A 15,310-nucleotide genomic window follows, 5' to 3' on the forward strand; every position below is an offset into this window, starting at 1 on the left:
AAAAGTGTATATCATTGCAATATTCATTATCACTAAGTATCCATGAAAGACAGATTTGAAACAAATTTGTGTACTCAGACAAAAGTATAGTGTACACACATAGTATACTCAATGACTGTGCTGACAGTCTACTACCTTTAATTGTCACATTTATGTCAAGTCGCAGAATTACTGTGCTAATACTGTGACCTCCATTTCTTGCTGACATGGTGACCTACTTCCATGACAAATGTGTAACAGGAGTCATCATTCAGGTAAGACAGGTGTGACATGATTGTGTGGGGGTAGGGCTAGTGTTCGAAGACAGTCCATGGACTGTCTTTGTTTCGCTGCAGTGAAACAAAGACACGCTGAGATAATATTCAATTTTCTGAGGCACAAATAAGTAAGGATGCCAAACTGAGGAAGGAAAAGGAAAGTAAGACCATGGAGGGTGACATCTCAGGCCGGGAAGAAGAGACATTTACTGACATCTCGCTGGCAGACGACAGAGGTAAGTAGTGAGATTTCGCCATGTTTTATTTCTTAACTATGTACTCAAACCATAGCGATTGGAATGAAACTCAACGCAACGTATAAAAGTAGCGTTTCTTCTTTACAAACATACTCAAGTACAAAGTCTGTTGCATTAAATTTTCTCTGACAAGTACAATTTATCCCAAAAGTAGAAATAACAAAGTACCCACCTCTGCTGTTTGCAGGCACAAAACAAGTTAATAATTATTTCAGGAAGTATTTCAACACAAAGAGGTCTTTGTATTCTGCTAACGTTTGGTGTCTACTTGCAAGCTCAGCATAAAGATAACAGTTTAGTTTCATATCAGAGCTTTTACGCTGAAGTAGTGATGCTTGATATTATCGGCGGCAAATAATTATTGACTGATTGTGGCAATAGTGCCGTATCATCGATCATTCGGATAATACAAAAACAACCAATGAAACAAGCCGATAATCAGAATCAAAATCACAATCAGACATACTTTATTAATCCCCGAGGGGAAAATAAAATTTTCAGCACAATCCCATTCAAGTCAGACAAACATTACAGGGAGACAGAACAGGATCGCTGACAGGTCTGCCAACTTCCGGCGCCCCTTACAAAAAAGGTGAACAGGTGAACAAGTGGGGGGGAATGGGAGAAAAAAAATAAAAGATTAAAATAAAATAAAATAAAAAAATCAGTCTAAGCCTGGGCCCCTGGAGAGGGGGTCCAGACTGAGGCCAAGGGGAAAAAAAACAACTCATAGCCATAGTACACATCCCTCTTACATGTGTGTAAGAGGGAAAAATCAAAAATCAAAGAACAAAAAGGACATTAAAGTAGTGGAGCTGATGCAACCAGACACTTCTACACACAGCTATGAATAAAAAGTAAAAGAAACATATACACTGTGGTGGCCTCTGCGGAGTTCCACGCCGTTGTCTGCTGGGGTGGGGGGAGCATGGCTAGAGACAGGAGCAGACCCAACAAAGCAACCATGAGAGCCACTCTCGGTTGCCAACCAACTCTCGGCACAGTGTCCAGTCCGCATGGATAAGCGAGGATACGTCCAAGAAGACTGAGGTGTCCGATACCTGCTCATTCAGCCAAGACACCTTGAAGCTAGTCCGTCCCGACGCTCAGTGCCAGCTCCGCAGCCCTGTCTCTTCATTAATAAAAAAGGCTTTTAATTTTTGTGATTTTCGCTTGTTTCTCTACTTCACAACCCCTCCCATACGCTATGGTTGCATATTTGTGACGTTGTGATACTGCCTGCACGGTCTATGGCATACAAAGAAAACCGTTGCGGTTAGCATTGGCGGTGTTACGTAATAGACGTGTTTGTCATAACAGGTGGTTTGACATGACAATTTCATACGCCTCAAAAAGCTAACAATAAACAAGATGACTAAAATGGTCATACCGCTTAAACAGCTGATACATAATAAATATAAAACACTTACACTTTTTAAGGCTTGATTGTATAGAAACATTTTGTCATAAGTTACAAATGATTTCTATATCAGAGGTACTGTATTTTTCGGACTATAAGGCGGAATAAAAATCCTTTCATTTTCTCAAAACTCGACAGTGCGCCTTATAACCCGGTGCGCCAAATCTACGCGATAATTTTGGTTGTGCTTACCGACCTCAAAGCTATCTATTTTGGTATATGGTGAAATGATACGTGTGACCAGTAAGATGGCAGTCACACATAAGAGATACGTGTAGACCACAATATGATGGCAGTCACACTTAAAAAAAAAACGTGTAGACTGCAATATGACTCAAGTAAACAACACCAACGTTTTATATGTTCCATTGGAAAATAAAAAACATTACACACAGCGTTCAAAAATCTGTCAACATGTTTTATTACGACTTTGGCAAGTTATAAAGTCGCACCACTTGCTAGATTGTACTGTGCTTCAGCATACAATTATTATTATGGTGTGTGGGGCGGCATAGCTCGGTTGGTAGAGCGGCTGTGCCAGCAACTTGAGGGTTGCAGGTTCGATTCCCGCTTCCGCCATCCTAGTCACTGCCGTTGTGTCCTTGGGCAAGACACTTTACCCACCTGCTCCCAGTGCCACCCACACTGGTTTAAATGTAACTTAGATATTGGGTTTCACTATGTAAAGCGCTTTGAGTCACTACAGAAAAGCGCTATATAAATATAATTCACTTCACTAATGGTAAGACATATCTGGCATTTTGTTTCGCGATATTATGCAAAAGAGACTTTTCTTGCCCAGACCTACTAATTTAAAGTGGATTTGCAATGTAAAAAAAAAAAATATGCTTGGCTTTGAGCGTGTGCACACTTTTATACAGCTGAATTTTACGTAGTTTTATGGTTTCCAATGTACGTCTGTTTTTTAGTAGGAAAGCCATGCAACTCTTATTACATGAGGTTCTGGTACGTAAAAAGTATGTTATGAAGCAGAATGCCATCTAGTGTATGAATTTGGAATGACAAGTTACATTCACACACACACTCAGTCCCGTTATAATGTGATTATGCGTGAGGGTGAAAATTAAGTGTCACATTTATTTGTGGAGGTCTAAATTTAAATAAAAATAATACTTGCACGCACACAAAGGCGGCTACACCATTGCAAGTTTGGTTTGGGAGAATGTACCAATGATCGCATTAAAATATGAAATAAATAAAAAGTCAATATTACGAATACAGTCGCTTTTTACTTAAAATGATTTAATATCCTTGCCTATAATATGTTTATTGTGGTTATTATCAGAATGAACCACAAGACAGAGAGTTTATGCAAAAAAACACACAATTATTTGTAACTAGATTAGGCTATACTCAAGTAATTATCCAATAATAAAGTTGAACTGAAATGCTGACAGAATGTAGTATAAATGTAATAATAGCTTAAATGTTGAAATTGTTTGAATGTTGAACAGTTTGACTTTGTAGGAAAAACGGAATTTAGTTTGCAACTTGGGAAAGTGTTAGTTGGATGAGTGGAATGTGTGGATGTTGGAATGGTTTGAATAGGTAGAAAAATGTGTGAATTGTAAAAGTTAACAAAATAGACAAATCATTGGAATGGGGAAAATGTCCCTCAAAACAAGGAATTATTGGAAATCCAACTTTTTTAAACTGTTGAAGGAGTGCACACACTTTTTAAACACGCTGAACATTTGGGAGTCTGAACGGGTTGAATCGGATGAAAAATGTGGGAATTTGAAAAACGTCCTATTCATTTCAATGGGAATTTCAGTAAAAACGGTATATTTGGGAAAATGTTAAAAGACTTGAATGTTCTTAAATGAGTTCAAATGGTTTGTGTTGGAATTTTTACAATCGGTCGAGAAATGTTGAAGTACTAGCATTTTCAATTGAGAAATGGTAATAAGGAATTCCAGGAATTTCGGGAGAACCGGGAATTTTTCAAGTTCAAAAAATGGCTTGGTTTTATGTCCTGATTAAGAGGAATGGTTTGACGTTGAAACGGTTGAAACTGGTTGAAGAATGTGGAAGGAGTAGTTACCAGAAAAAAGGGTCAAAAAAGGATTTGAAAAAAGGGAATTCTGGGAATTCCTGGAATTTTTTAGAATTTGGAAAAAATATAGTTTGAATTTTCACTATGAGTGGAATATGTTGAAGGTGAATTGGTTTTAATCGGTTGAAAAATGTGGAACTTTGAAAAATATCCAATTAACTTTGAATGGGAAAAATGTCCAGGAAAACCTGAAATTCTGGGAAATCTGTGAATTTTTGGGATTTATCAAGTGATACTCCGCGGTTCTCAGATAGGCTGAACAGTTTGAAGGTGGAACGGTTTGAATCTGATGGAGAATGTGGAAGGTAGAGCACGGAAAAATCTGGAGAAGAACAAGTAGGATTTGGCGCATTGACTCAAATAGGTGTGAATGCTTAAGAGCGTAATAATACACACAAACAAGAAACTGATTAATTTGATTGATTGAGACTTGTATTAGTAGATTGCACAGTACAGTACATGTTCTGTACAATTGACCACTAAATGGTAACACCTGAATAATTTTTTTAAACTTATTTAATCAATTCATGATATCAATCTCATCAGGCTGACCTGATACTGATACTACGCCTGGTGTTGACACTATTAATATTTATATCAAGTCACTAACCACATTACAGATGGATGGATGGATGGATGGATGGATGGATGGATGGATAGATAGATAGATAGATAGATAGATAGATAGATAGATAGATAGATAGATAGATAGATAGATAGATAGATAGATGGATAGACAGATGGACAGACGGACAGACGGACAGACGGATAGACGGATAGACAGATAGACAGACAGACAGACGGATAGATAGATAGATAGATAGATAGATAGATAGATAGATAGATAGATAGATAGATAGATAGATAGATAGATAGACAGACAGACAGACAGATAGATAGATAGATAGATAGATAGATAGATAGATAGATAGAGAACAAAACTATGCGTTGATGTGTTTTGTGTGTTGATTTTAGCGCCCCCTTGGATGAAAGTAGTGACTGCCACGCTGAGGTCAATTACAGGAATCCACCTCACATTCTTCCGTCGTCATCATCGCTGTGTGCGCTCATAACAACACTCCGTGTGTCGGAGAGTACGCAGTCTTGAATTGGGTGAGTGTCAACGTTATACGGTCACTTTACGTCCGCCACGGTTGTTGTTGCCACATCCCGTTGGCCCCCGAAGCTTCTAACTGCGTAAGCTAGCTTGTCATGTTAGCGGCATCCCCGCTGTCCCAAAGCATTTGGATTGTTGTCAGTGCATTTACAAGACAGTCCGTGTGGACAATGGAGACTGCTGGAGTTTTTTTTTGGTCAACCGCTTTTGTTTAGACACTTGCGTTCGTTTACTTGAAGAATAGGGATGGGTTAGTATCGTGTTGATGTATTTCGCCCCAAGCTAGATAGCTAGCAATGCTAACGGACAGGCGTCCACTATCGGACACACCCCACGCTTCGCTCGTTTTTATGTTTATCGATTGCCATTGTCTACTATTAGAACATCTACGGACGGACCGTGTTCACACACACACACACACACACACACACACACACACACACACACACACACACACACACACACACACACACACACACACACACACACACACACACACACACACACACACACACACACACACACACACACACACACACACACACACACACACACACACACACACACACACACACACACACACACACACACACACACAGAGGGTCCGAGTAGAAGTGGGTGCATTAGTATGTGATCGATACTATCGTGAGGAAGAGGCTATTTTCAGTTCCTCCTTATTTTTACAAACATGTTAGTTTTTGTTGTGTTGTATTTGCTTGATCTTGGATCAACTTTTGTGTTAGCATAGCGAAGTAGGCCTAAATATTCATCAAAACAAGGCACCGTTTTTTTGGAACTAGTATACTTAATTTTTTTTTTTTTTTGGCCACTGCTACATTGTTACATTGGCAGCACGATGAAGGGGGTGAGGGGGTTAGTGCGTCTTCAGGGATGGGAATTTTCCGCGGAATTCCGCCGATTTTGGCGCCGCCAGGGTCATTTATATAATATAATGCCAATGTGTGAAGGCACCATATTGGCTAGCTCTACTATCAGCGGACGACATCAACCAATGACATTGCCCGTTATAGGCGTCTGCACGCGTCGTTTGCCGACAATATCTAGTCCCTGATCTTCAATTATTGTGAACGTTTCTGAACTCGTATTCTGTTTATATTGGTTGTGTTTATCGGCGACTAATCTGGAAAGAAAACACAGTAGCTCTCAATTAACACGTTTCTTTATTGACAACAGTTTCAGACATGGTTAAGCTTATTCAAAATAGGAATGCTTCATTAGCGAAATATATGGATAAGGGCGTGAGAAACAAGTGGAAATGGGCATGGCTCGATTTATCTATCAAACTGAAGGTGAAAATGAACAACAATAACGTAGAAGTAGACGAACTGATTAGCGATTTTATTGAAAAGTGCGATGAACTGGGACGTGCTCAGTGCTTATATTGCAAGGACATTGTGAACTATGGATCTCGGGGAAATGTGGCACTCTTTGACCAAGCGAAAACCGCAAGGCATCTAAGTAAAGTGAGTTTACGGAAAAGTAATTTTTCACTGGGATCTGCCTTCAAGCTGAAGTCAAACATCGTCACAAATGCAGCGTCAATTCAACTATCGGAGCCTCCCACCTACGACTCGGCTCCTCTGACACAAATCTACGACAGACGAGTCCATTCAGAGGTACAATACCCGATCTTATGTATTTAAACATTTTTATATTTTGAATTCTGGTTAATCCATTTGTCGGCCTATTTTTGTCTATAATCCAAAAGTGTGCAAGAATTTGATATGTGTAAACTTGTATACATAAATTTCATCACATGATACATTTTTATGAAAATATTTGCTAATAAATGTGAAATTTTGGTCAGGAGAATATTGTTAGATTTGGACTCAAAACAGCAGGAAATGCATCCAAAGCTAACATACATTTCAAAATTTTTATGGGGGGGGGTAGTAAAATGGATGGATGGATATGGCTCTTTCAGCATTTTGGGTTGCAGACCCCTGGTCTATGTTTACATGCAAACACATACCCCTTGCTGTTCACTAATCGCTTTACATATCCTACAAAGTCAGACCTACACTTTTTCAATGTCCATTTGTCAGATGATATAATTGTTGATGACTGAAGTGCTGATATCAACCAAACCTAGCCCCAACCCCCTCCACATCCCACCTCCTGGATTGTAAATAATGTAAATAATTCAATGTATATACTCTGATGATTAACTTGTGTGATGAATACTATGCTGATAGTATATTTTTATACCATAATTTGATTAACGTTAGTTAAGTTGAAAAACTTATATGGGTGTTACCATTTAGTGGTAAATTGTACGGAATATGTACTGTACTGGGCAATCTACTAATAAAGTATCAATCAATCAATCAATCAATCAATCAATCAATCAATCATCCATTCATCCATCCTTTTTCTACCGCTTATTCCCTTTTTGGGGTGGCGGGGGGCGCTGTCGCCTATCTCAGCTTGGCCCTAGTGTGTGAATGTGAGTATGAATGTTGTCTATCTATCTGTGTTGGCCCTGCAATGAGGTGGCGACTTGTCCAGGGTGTACCCTGCCTTCCGCCCGATTGTAGCTGAGATCAATCAATCAATCAATCAAAAACCATGAATTGATTAACGTGGAACCTGGTACCGATACCAAAATATTGGTATCCGGACAACCCTACTTTAGAATTTCAAAGTGTTTAGCACGGAAAACGTCTCAATGCACGTAGAACGTAATTTCCGCAATGTGCATAATTTTTGCTCTTTTTCTTGTTTAGAATGGCGGTTGAACAAATTAAATTAAATTGTATGTAGTGTTTAATGCAAATACCATGCAAATAGTGCCGCGATGCAAATAAAAATAGTGACCCACAAATAATTATGTGACCGTATAACTGTTCCGGGTACCACTCACTGGTATTGCAAATGGACAGGTGTTGCTACGTGAGTACCTTACTTTTCTTTTACCCCACCGCATACACATCACTCTGATTTATTTTGTCAGAAAGAGACATACATATGTATTAGACCTGTTGTGACATAGGTTGTTTTGAGTGTAGTGACTGCTTATGTATTTGTATTTCTGCCCAAGCTGGAGGCGGAGCTGTGGGACACCCAATCAATTAATCAGTCAATGTTTATTTATATAGCCCTAAATCACAAGTGTCTCAAAGGCCGGCACAAGCCACAACATCATCCTCTGTTCAGATCCCACATAAGGGCAAGGAAAAAGTCACAAACCAGTGGGATGTCAATGAGAATGACTATGAGAAACCTTAGAAAGGGCCTCTAGGGGAGACCGGATGCAATGGACGTCGAGTGGGCCTAGCATAATATTGTAGAGTTGATTCTAATCAACTCTTCCTATTTATTCCCTTCAGTTGTTTGTTTTATTGCTGGTTATTGTTTGAAGCTGCATGCTATGCTTCACGTCCCTAGCTTGGTAAAGACCAAGAAATCCTTCCAATGCATTCCTGGTAGCCCGCCTGTTTCCCTGCTCATCGTGTTTTTAAGTGTGAATAATAAAAAACTCGTCGCACTCACTGCTCTTATCCTCTGAAATTTTTTGGGATCCACTGCCATAACCCACAACAAATACGCATAATGTCCCGGTGGGTAGCAACTTAAAAAACTTTTTTGGAAGTGTTGCGAACGCAGCACACAAATGTCTGCGTGTGCCCAATAGAAACAAGGCAGTCAGCCAGGTCATGGAAGGTAACTCTCCATGGCAATGCTGCTATAGATTTCACTCATTGAGAAATGTTTCCCTGCTTGAATCAGGCCGGGTCAATGTCCTGCCCCCAATAGCCATATTTCCCACTGTGATTGGTAGGTTTGTTCAGCGCCGCACACAATGCTGTAAAGTGCTATTCATGTAAAACTTCCGGGCCGCTCTAATATTTAACTTTCATATTAAGGTGGGAGGGTCGCAAAATAATGTCTCGTAGGCCGCAGTTTGAGACCCCTGCACATGATGGAGCCCTTACCGCCAGTGGTAGATATAAGAGAATATAGCCAACTAAACAACAGGCGCCATCTTTGCTACCAAGAACGTGTGCGACTGTTAGGGGTGTAACGGTACGTGTATTTGGATCGAACCGTTTCGGTACGGGGGTTTCGGTTCGGCACGTCGGCGTACCGAACGAGTTTGTAAGCAGAAGTCTTCACAAGCTGCTCTGCTTTCTGCCTCTGTCTCAGCAGCAAACATTGTCCCGCCCACACAACCATCTGTTTGGTTACATACAAAGCCAATCAGCAGTGCGTATTCAGAGCGATGTAACAGCCAATAAGCAGTGCGTATTCAGAGCGATGTAACAGCCAATCAGCAGTGCGTATTCAGAGCGATGTACTCAATGCTTTAGCGTCGAGCAGATGTTCGTTTAGCAGGGGAGCAGCGGACAGGGTACTAACCCCAAATTATAAAAAACACTTCCTAGTCACAACTATTACAAACATCACTATGAGCCCGTTGACCTTCTAGAAACTTAAACTGCAGCTCAGCTAGCTCACAGTATAGGCTTGAAGTGAAAGCTAATTATCTTTTACCGTAACGTTAGCTCATTTTGCTGTGTGTGTGTGTGTGTGTGTGGGTGTGTGTGTGTGCGCGCGCGCACGCTTGTGTGTGTGCGTGTGCGCGCGTGTGTGTGTGTGTGTGTGTGTGTGTGTGTGTGTGTGTGTGTGTGTTAAGGGCAGCAAAGCCATGTCTGTTATTTCATTGAACTCCATTGTGTTTAGGGATGAATAGTCTCTCCTATTGCTATTGTACTATTTTTTCAGCAATAGTTACATTAATCATTAGTAATGTAGCAGCCTAGTTTTGAATGGCAGGGTTCCTGCTATCACATGTTGATAAAAATATAACATTTACATAATAAAAGTCAACTAGAGGCTCCCCAAATGCTGTAATAAATTAAGCATGATGAGTTGACTTGAAACCGTTTAATGTTGCACTTTTTATTTGTAGAAGAAAGGTTTTTTAATTTTATTTAATCAAAGCAAAAACTTGAGGCAGTTTAATGTGGATTAACGTTGGCAGAATTATTATAGTGTTTCCAATGTTAAAAGGATAAAGCCATTGTTTACAAATTTGGTAAATAAATAACCAAATAATGTATATTTTGTTGTTTTCTTACTGTATCGAAAATGAACCGAACCGTGACCTCTAAACCGAGGTACGTACCGAACCAAAATTTTTGTGTACCGTTACACCCCTAGCGACTGTGTAATGCAATTGCTGTCGCTTTGACGTCAGGTTTCCTGTCAAAATAAACCAAAATAATATCTCTATACATCGTTTTAGACATCCAGTTCATTAACTTACAATAAAAAATGCTTTTTTTTTGTGAAAGTGTAATTTTGCGGCCGTATTTGACACATTCACGCAGTGTTTCTTGACCAGCAGGCACTCTAACATGCTCTCGACGGCGCTATAAAAGTAAAAAATAAACAGAACAATCAAAATCTTCACTATCTGTGACCAACATTGTGTCAAGATTGTCAATTGTGGCGGCTGCCTTCAATGCATTTGTAATCACTGTATGTATCACTCATTGTGTATTATTCTAACTGATCTGTCTTTTTTCTAACATAGTTAGTTAATAAGTCTACTTTTGTAATTATTTCCCCATATTTCTGCGCAATAACTCAGATGTAGTAACTGACGAGCGGTAGAGAATATGGAGTGATTTTTGATTCATAACATATTTTGCTTTATTCAGTCACTTATTCCTTGTCACTTTACTGTATGTTGTATATTTTTTATAAGATTTCCAGTTCATTTTGTCATGTATTTTTTGTACCCCCATTTTTTTTTTTTTTACTCATTTGCATTGGTGGTTCACTTTCTCTTCTCCTGCTATCAAGTTACATTATTTACTGAGATTTAAAGAGTCTGTTTTTGTCAAACAATCTCTTTAATTTTATTATTTCTTCTGTATTATTTGTATTAGCTTCTGTGTGTTCTCTCCTGAAAGAAAATAGATAGATAGTACTTTATTGATTCCTTCAGGAGAGTTCCTTCAGGAAAATTAAAAACACAGATGTTGTGTGTTTACCTCGCACAAAACGCTGTAATCAGGCAGCTCGGTGGAAGAAGGGTTAGTGCATCTGCCTCACAATACGAAGGTCCTGAGTAGTACTGAGTTCAATCCTTTGTGGAGTTTGCATGTTCTCCCCGTGACTGCGTGGGTTCCCTCCGGGTACTCCGGCTTCCTCCCACCTCCAAAGACATTCACCTGTGGATACGTTGATTGGCAACACTAAATTGGCCCTAGTGTGTGAATGTGAGTGTGAATGTTGTCTGTCTGTGTTGGCCCTGCGATGAGCTGGCGACTTGTCCAGGGTGTACGCCGCCTTCAAGCCCGAATGCAGCTGAGATGGGCTCCAGCGACTCCCTGCGACCCCAAAAGGGACAAGCGGTTGAAAATGGATGAATCAAAGACGCTGTAATCGGTGACACTTCAGTGTTGATGGCAAACTTCACTTCACTTCCCATACTTGTCTTGTGACCAATTATCGAGGAAATTGCCTAAAATGAAGTTAGCCATAATTTAAATTTAAAGTGCCAATGATTGTCACACACACACTAGGTGTGGCAAAATTATTCTCTGCATTCAACCCATCACCGTTGATCACCCCCTGGGAGGTGAAGGGAGCAGTGGGCAGCAGCGGTGGCCGCGCCCGAGAATCATTTTGGTGATTTAACCCCCAATTCCAACACTTGATGCTGAGTGCCAAGCAGGGAGTTAATGGGTCCCATTTTTATAGTCTTTGGTTTGACTTGGTCAGGGTTTGAACTCACAACCTACCGATCTCAGGGCAGACACACTAGGCCACTGAGTAGGTGGCCGAGTTCATACACGACTTTGACCAGTGGTATGCGTACCACCGTTTTGAGAATCACTGTGGTGGACTATAGACCTCTTTTTCTGACGTCACATTTGATTCGATGAGCCACAATGCTTGGTGTTTAAAATCATTAAAAAGGTTCCCGGCAGGCATATGGATTCTACAGACACACTACAACCGGTTGTGAGTGCACAACACATATTAGTAACATTAGCAGTAGATAATGTTAAAATTATACTGTATGGCTAAAAATTATTAAACAGCATATTAATACGAATAGATAAAATTTTAGAGTATTATATATGATTTGGTTTAGTTTTCAAAGTAGTTATTTTCAAGGTCTGGCTGGGATGAATGCAATACTAATATGCTACAGATCACAGACTCACCATGAAAAACTGTTAACGTTGAATTGGGGCTTGGAGGTATACCGGTATTACACTTAATACCACTATTTTTTGAATTAGGTATACCGTATTTCCTTGAATTGCCGCAGGGCATATAGTATGCGCCTGCCTTGAATTACTGCCGGGTCAAACTCGCCTCGCAAAATGATTAGCGCATGCTTAGTATTACCGGCTGGTCAAACTCGTGACGTCACGAGTGACACTTCCCCTGTCATCATTTTCAAAATGGATGAGGCTGATTTCAATATCGGTAATTTGAAATCGCATAAAGGGAAAAAGATTAAGAGCTATTCAGTAGGGCTGCAACAACTAATCGATAAAATCGATTATAAACAATAGTTGGCTATTAATTTAGTCATGCGCAGAGGCTTTTTTTAATAAAATTTTATTTAAAAAAAAAAAAAAAAATTCTCCCCCTAAACCTTTATTTATAAACTACAACATTTACAAACAGCTGAAAAACAATAATCAAAATAAGTACAAAAACAGTACAAAACAGTGCCAGGGCTGGTTGAAACTAAGTCTCATGTGGCGGCAGTGAGCCAGCCAATGATGTGTCATGTGCAGCTCACGTGACCACGTCGTCTCCTTTGTGTAAACGTTCGAAAAATGGCGGAGGTAAACAGTACGGATAGTTCAACGGTGAAACATCTCGAGGTTATTGCTTCAATGGAGAAAAGTCTACGACATATGTCGTCCAAAGTGTCGGAACATTTTACTTTAAAGACTTCAAAGAAGACATTTCCTGCAAAACGTGCAGCATGGACTTCGCACGGAGGGCAGCATTGCTTCGATTCACTTGAAGAGGAAACATGGATGAAGGGAAGAACTCACGGTACGTAACTTTTATAAGTATATTGATCCGTTGTGTCTGTCGTTGTGTGTTTTTAATCTTTTGTTAACGAGGAGATTTTTTTTCTGGAAGCGAAGCAGCAACTTTTGTGTATTCACAACTTTCAGAGTGTTAGGAACTTTTTGGATAGTGCTGTGACTTAATTTTCTGTGCTGTTTTGAGTCGCAACTGGCATTCATTCATAAGTTTAGCTTTTTTGTGAGTAACGTTGTCTTTGTTGCAACGCGGGGTTGATAATGTGTCCCCGGCACATTTGACCATTGAGAGAGAAAACGCACGTATAAACGTAACGGACAGAAATATCTCAGGTTGGTTTCATAATGGATCAATAGAGCAGGGCCCAATAAAGCTATATCAATCTATTTAGACTTGAGTGACGCTTTAGTATAACTAAACGTTATGAAGGTACTGGAGTATTTCATGCTACTATTCAGAGGTAGCCTAAAGTTAATCCTTTATTATTCAGAACAGAAACATGTACTATATCTGATCCAGTTTTGATCTGATGAGTTACATTTCTGTGTTGTTATTGGTGTATTCTGCAACTCCAATGTCCATTTATTTAATTTAGCCGTTTTTTTAATGTGGTGGCGTATTTGTCTTTTACGTCAGAAATTATTAATTAAATCAACTGGGTATGTATTGAGTTACAAGTAAATGATTCTACTATGTACGTTCATAATATGGTTTCTCTCATTTCAGAAAGAAACAAGGCAGTATTAGAGACTTGGTACAAAGGAAGGTGTGCACACCACAGCAAGCGGCTGCGTTGACTGATGCTATCCTGAATATGTTGCTAACTGACATGAAGCGACCATCAATGGTGGAGATGAAGGTTTTAGACAAATGATTCACGTCCTCAACCCTGGTTACACTCTTCCCTCGAGGAACCATTTTACCAAACTGATGGAGAGGAAGTACGAGCGGACATTCCCTGCAGTGTAGACTGACATAAGAGCCACCCAGAGCAAAATTGTCTCACTACTGATGTGTGGACAAGTGTAGCCTACCTTGACAATACATGCCACTACATTGGAGAGGAATGGAACATTAAGACTATCTACCTTACGACCATGCTACTAGAGGAAAGACATTCAACATCCAACATTTCAGAATGGTTGGAATAGGTAGTAGCCAGGTTTGAATTTCCCCTATTGTGCAGGAGAATGGTGCACTTTATATAAAAAAAAAAAAACATTTTTTGTAACACTTGCCTTGTTTTATTTAACAAGTCAAAAGGACATGGTGCCAGAACCATTTCCCTTGTGGATCATTAAAGTTTGTCCAAGTCTAAGTATGCTGTTTTTTAAAATAAAGTATTGGAAAGGATAGAAATGTAGTTTGTCTCTTTTATCTTATTATTAACTGATTAATCGAAGTCAAAGCTTACATTACACTCAAATTTTTACTGCATGACTTTGGTAAGTGCCGGAGTGAGAAGAGGTTTTAAAATAATTTGCGCAAGCTTACTTTTACCGCATGCTTTTGGTAAGCGCAGGAGTGAGAAGAGGTATTAAATTAATTAGCGCCCCGGCGGCAGTTCAAGGTAATACGGTATATTTGAGACAATACCGGTATCTTTAAATGTGCCTTTGTTACGGTCGTTAGCTCTTCTCTGCGCTCGTTGGGCATTCATTCCCATTGGTTTAACCCCGTCGTGCTTCTTTGACAGAACACAAAAAACTTTTCAAAGAGAATATGGCGGCTACAGTACTAAGTTAAAATAAAAGTACCAATTATTGTCACACACACACACTAGGTGTCGTGAAATGTGTCCTCTGCATTCGACCCATCCCCTTGTTCACCACCTTGAAGGTGAGGGGAACAGTGGGCAGCAGAGGTGCCGCGCCCGGGAATCATTTTTGGTGATTTAACCCCCAATTTCAAACCTTGATGCTGAGTACCAAGCAGGGAGGTAATGGGTCCCATTTTTATAGTCTTTGGTATGACTATGCCGGGGTTTGAACTCACAACCTACCGCTCTCAAGGCGGACACTCTAACCACTATGGGGAAAGGGGGGCGTGGTTAAGAGGGGAGGAGTATGTTTACAGCTGTTGTGTGCGCAGTTGTGCACTGCACCCTCTAAAAGCCGTAGATGTTATTGT

The 15,310-nt window shown here is 39.9% G+C and overlaps 1 protein-coding gene across 6 annotated transcripts in view; it reads left to right on the top strand.

The window, feature by feature from the left end:
* The first annotated feature begins 271 nt into the window (after positions 1-271).
* The window catches only part of scoca (short coiled-coil protein a), a 52,468-nt gene continuing 37,429 nt past the window's right edge, over positions 272-15,310 (top strand). Inside the window, exons 1-2 of one of the 6 annotated variants that reach the window (XM_061908589.1) lie at positions 298-493; positions 4,987-5,124. Coding sequence is in view for 2 of the 6 variants with exons in the window: in XM_061908581.1 (XP_061764565.1) it covers positions 427-493 (67 nt within the window). In the remaining 4 variants the exon portion in view is untranslated. Of the gene's footprint in view, positions 494-4,986; positions 5,125-6,693; positions 6,766-15,310 lie in introns of those variants that run through there. The other 5 variants (XM_061908598.1, XM_061908581.1, XR_009807846.1 and 2 more) reach the window with 5 other exon arrangements.

Source organism: Nerophis ophidion, linkage group LG01 (genome assembly GCF_033978795.1).
Source record: "Nerophis ophidion isolate RoL-2023_Sa linkage group LG01, RoL_Noph_v1.0, whole genome shotgun sequence".
In the NCBI taxonomy this organism is placed as follows: domain Eukaryota; kingdom Metazoa; phylum Chordata; class Actinopteri; order Syngnathiformes; family Syngnathidae; genus Nerophis; species Nerophis ophidion.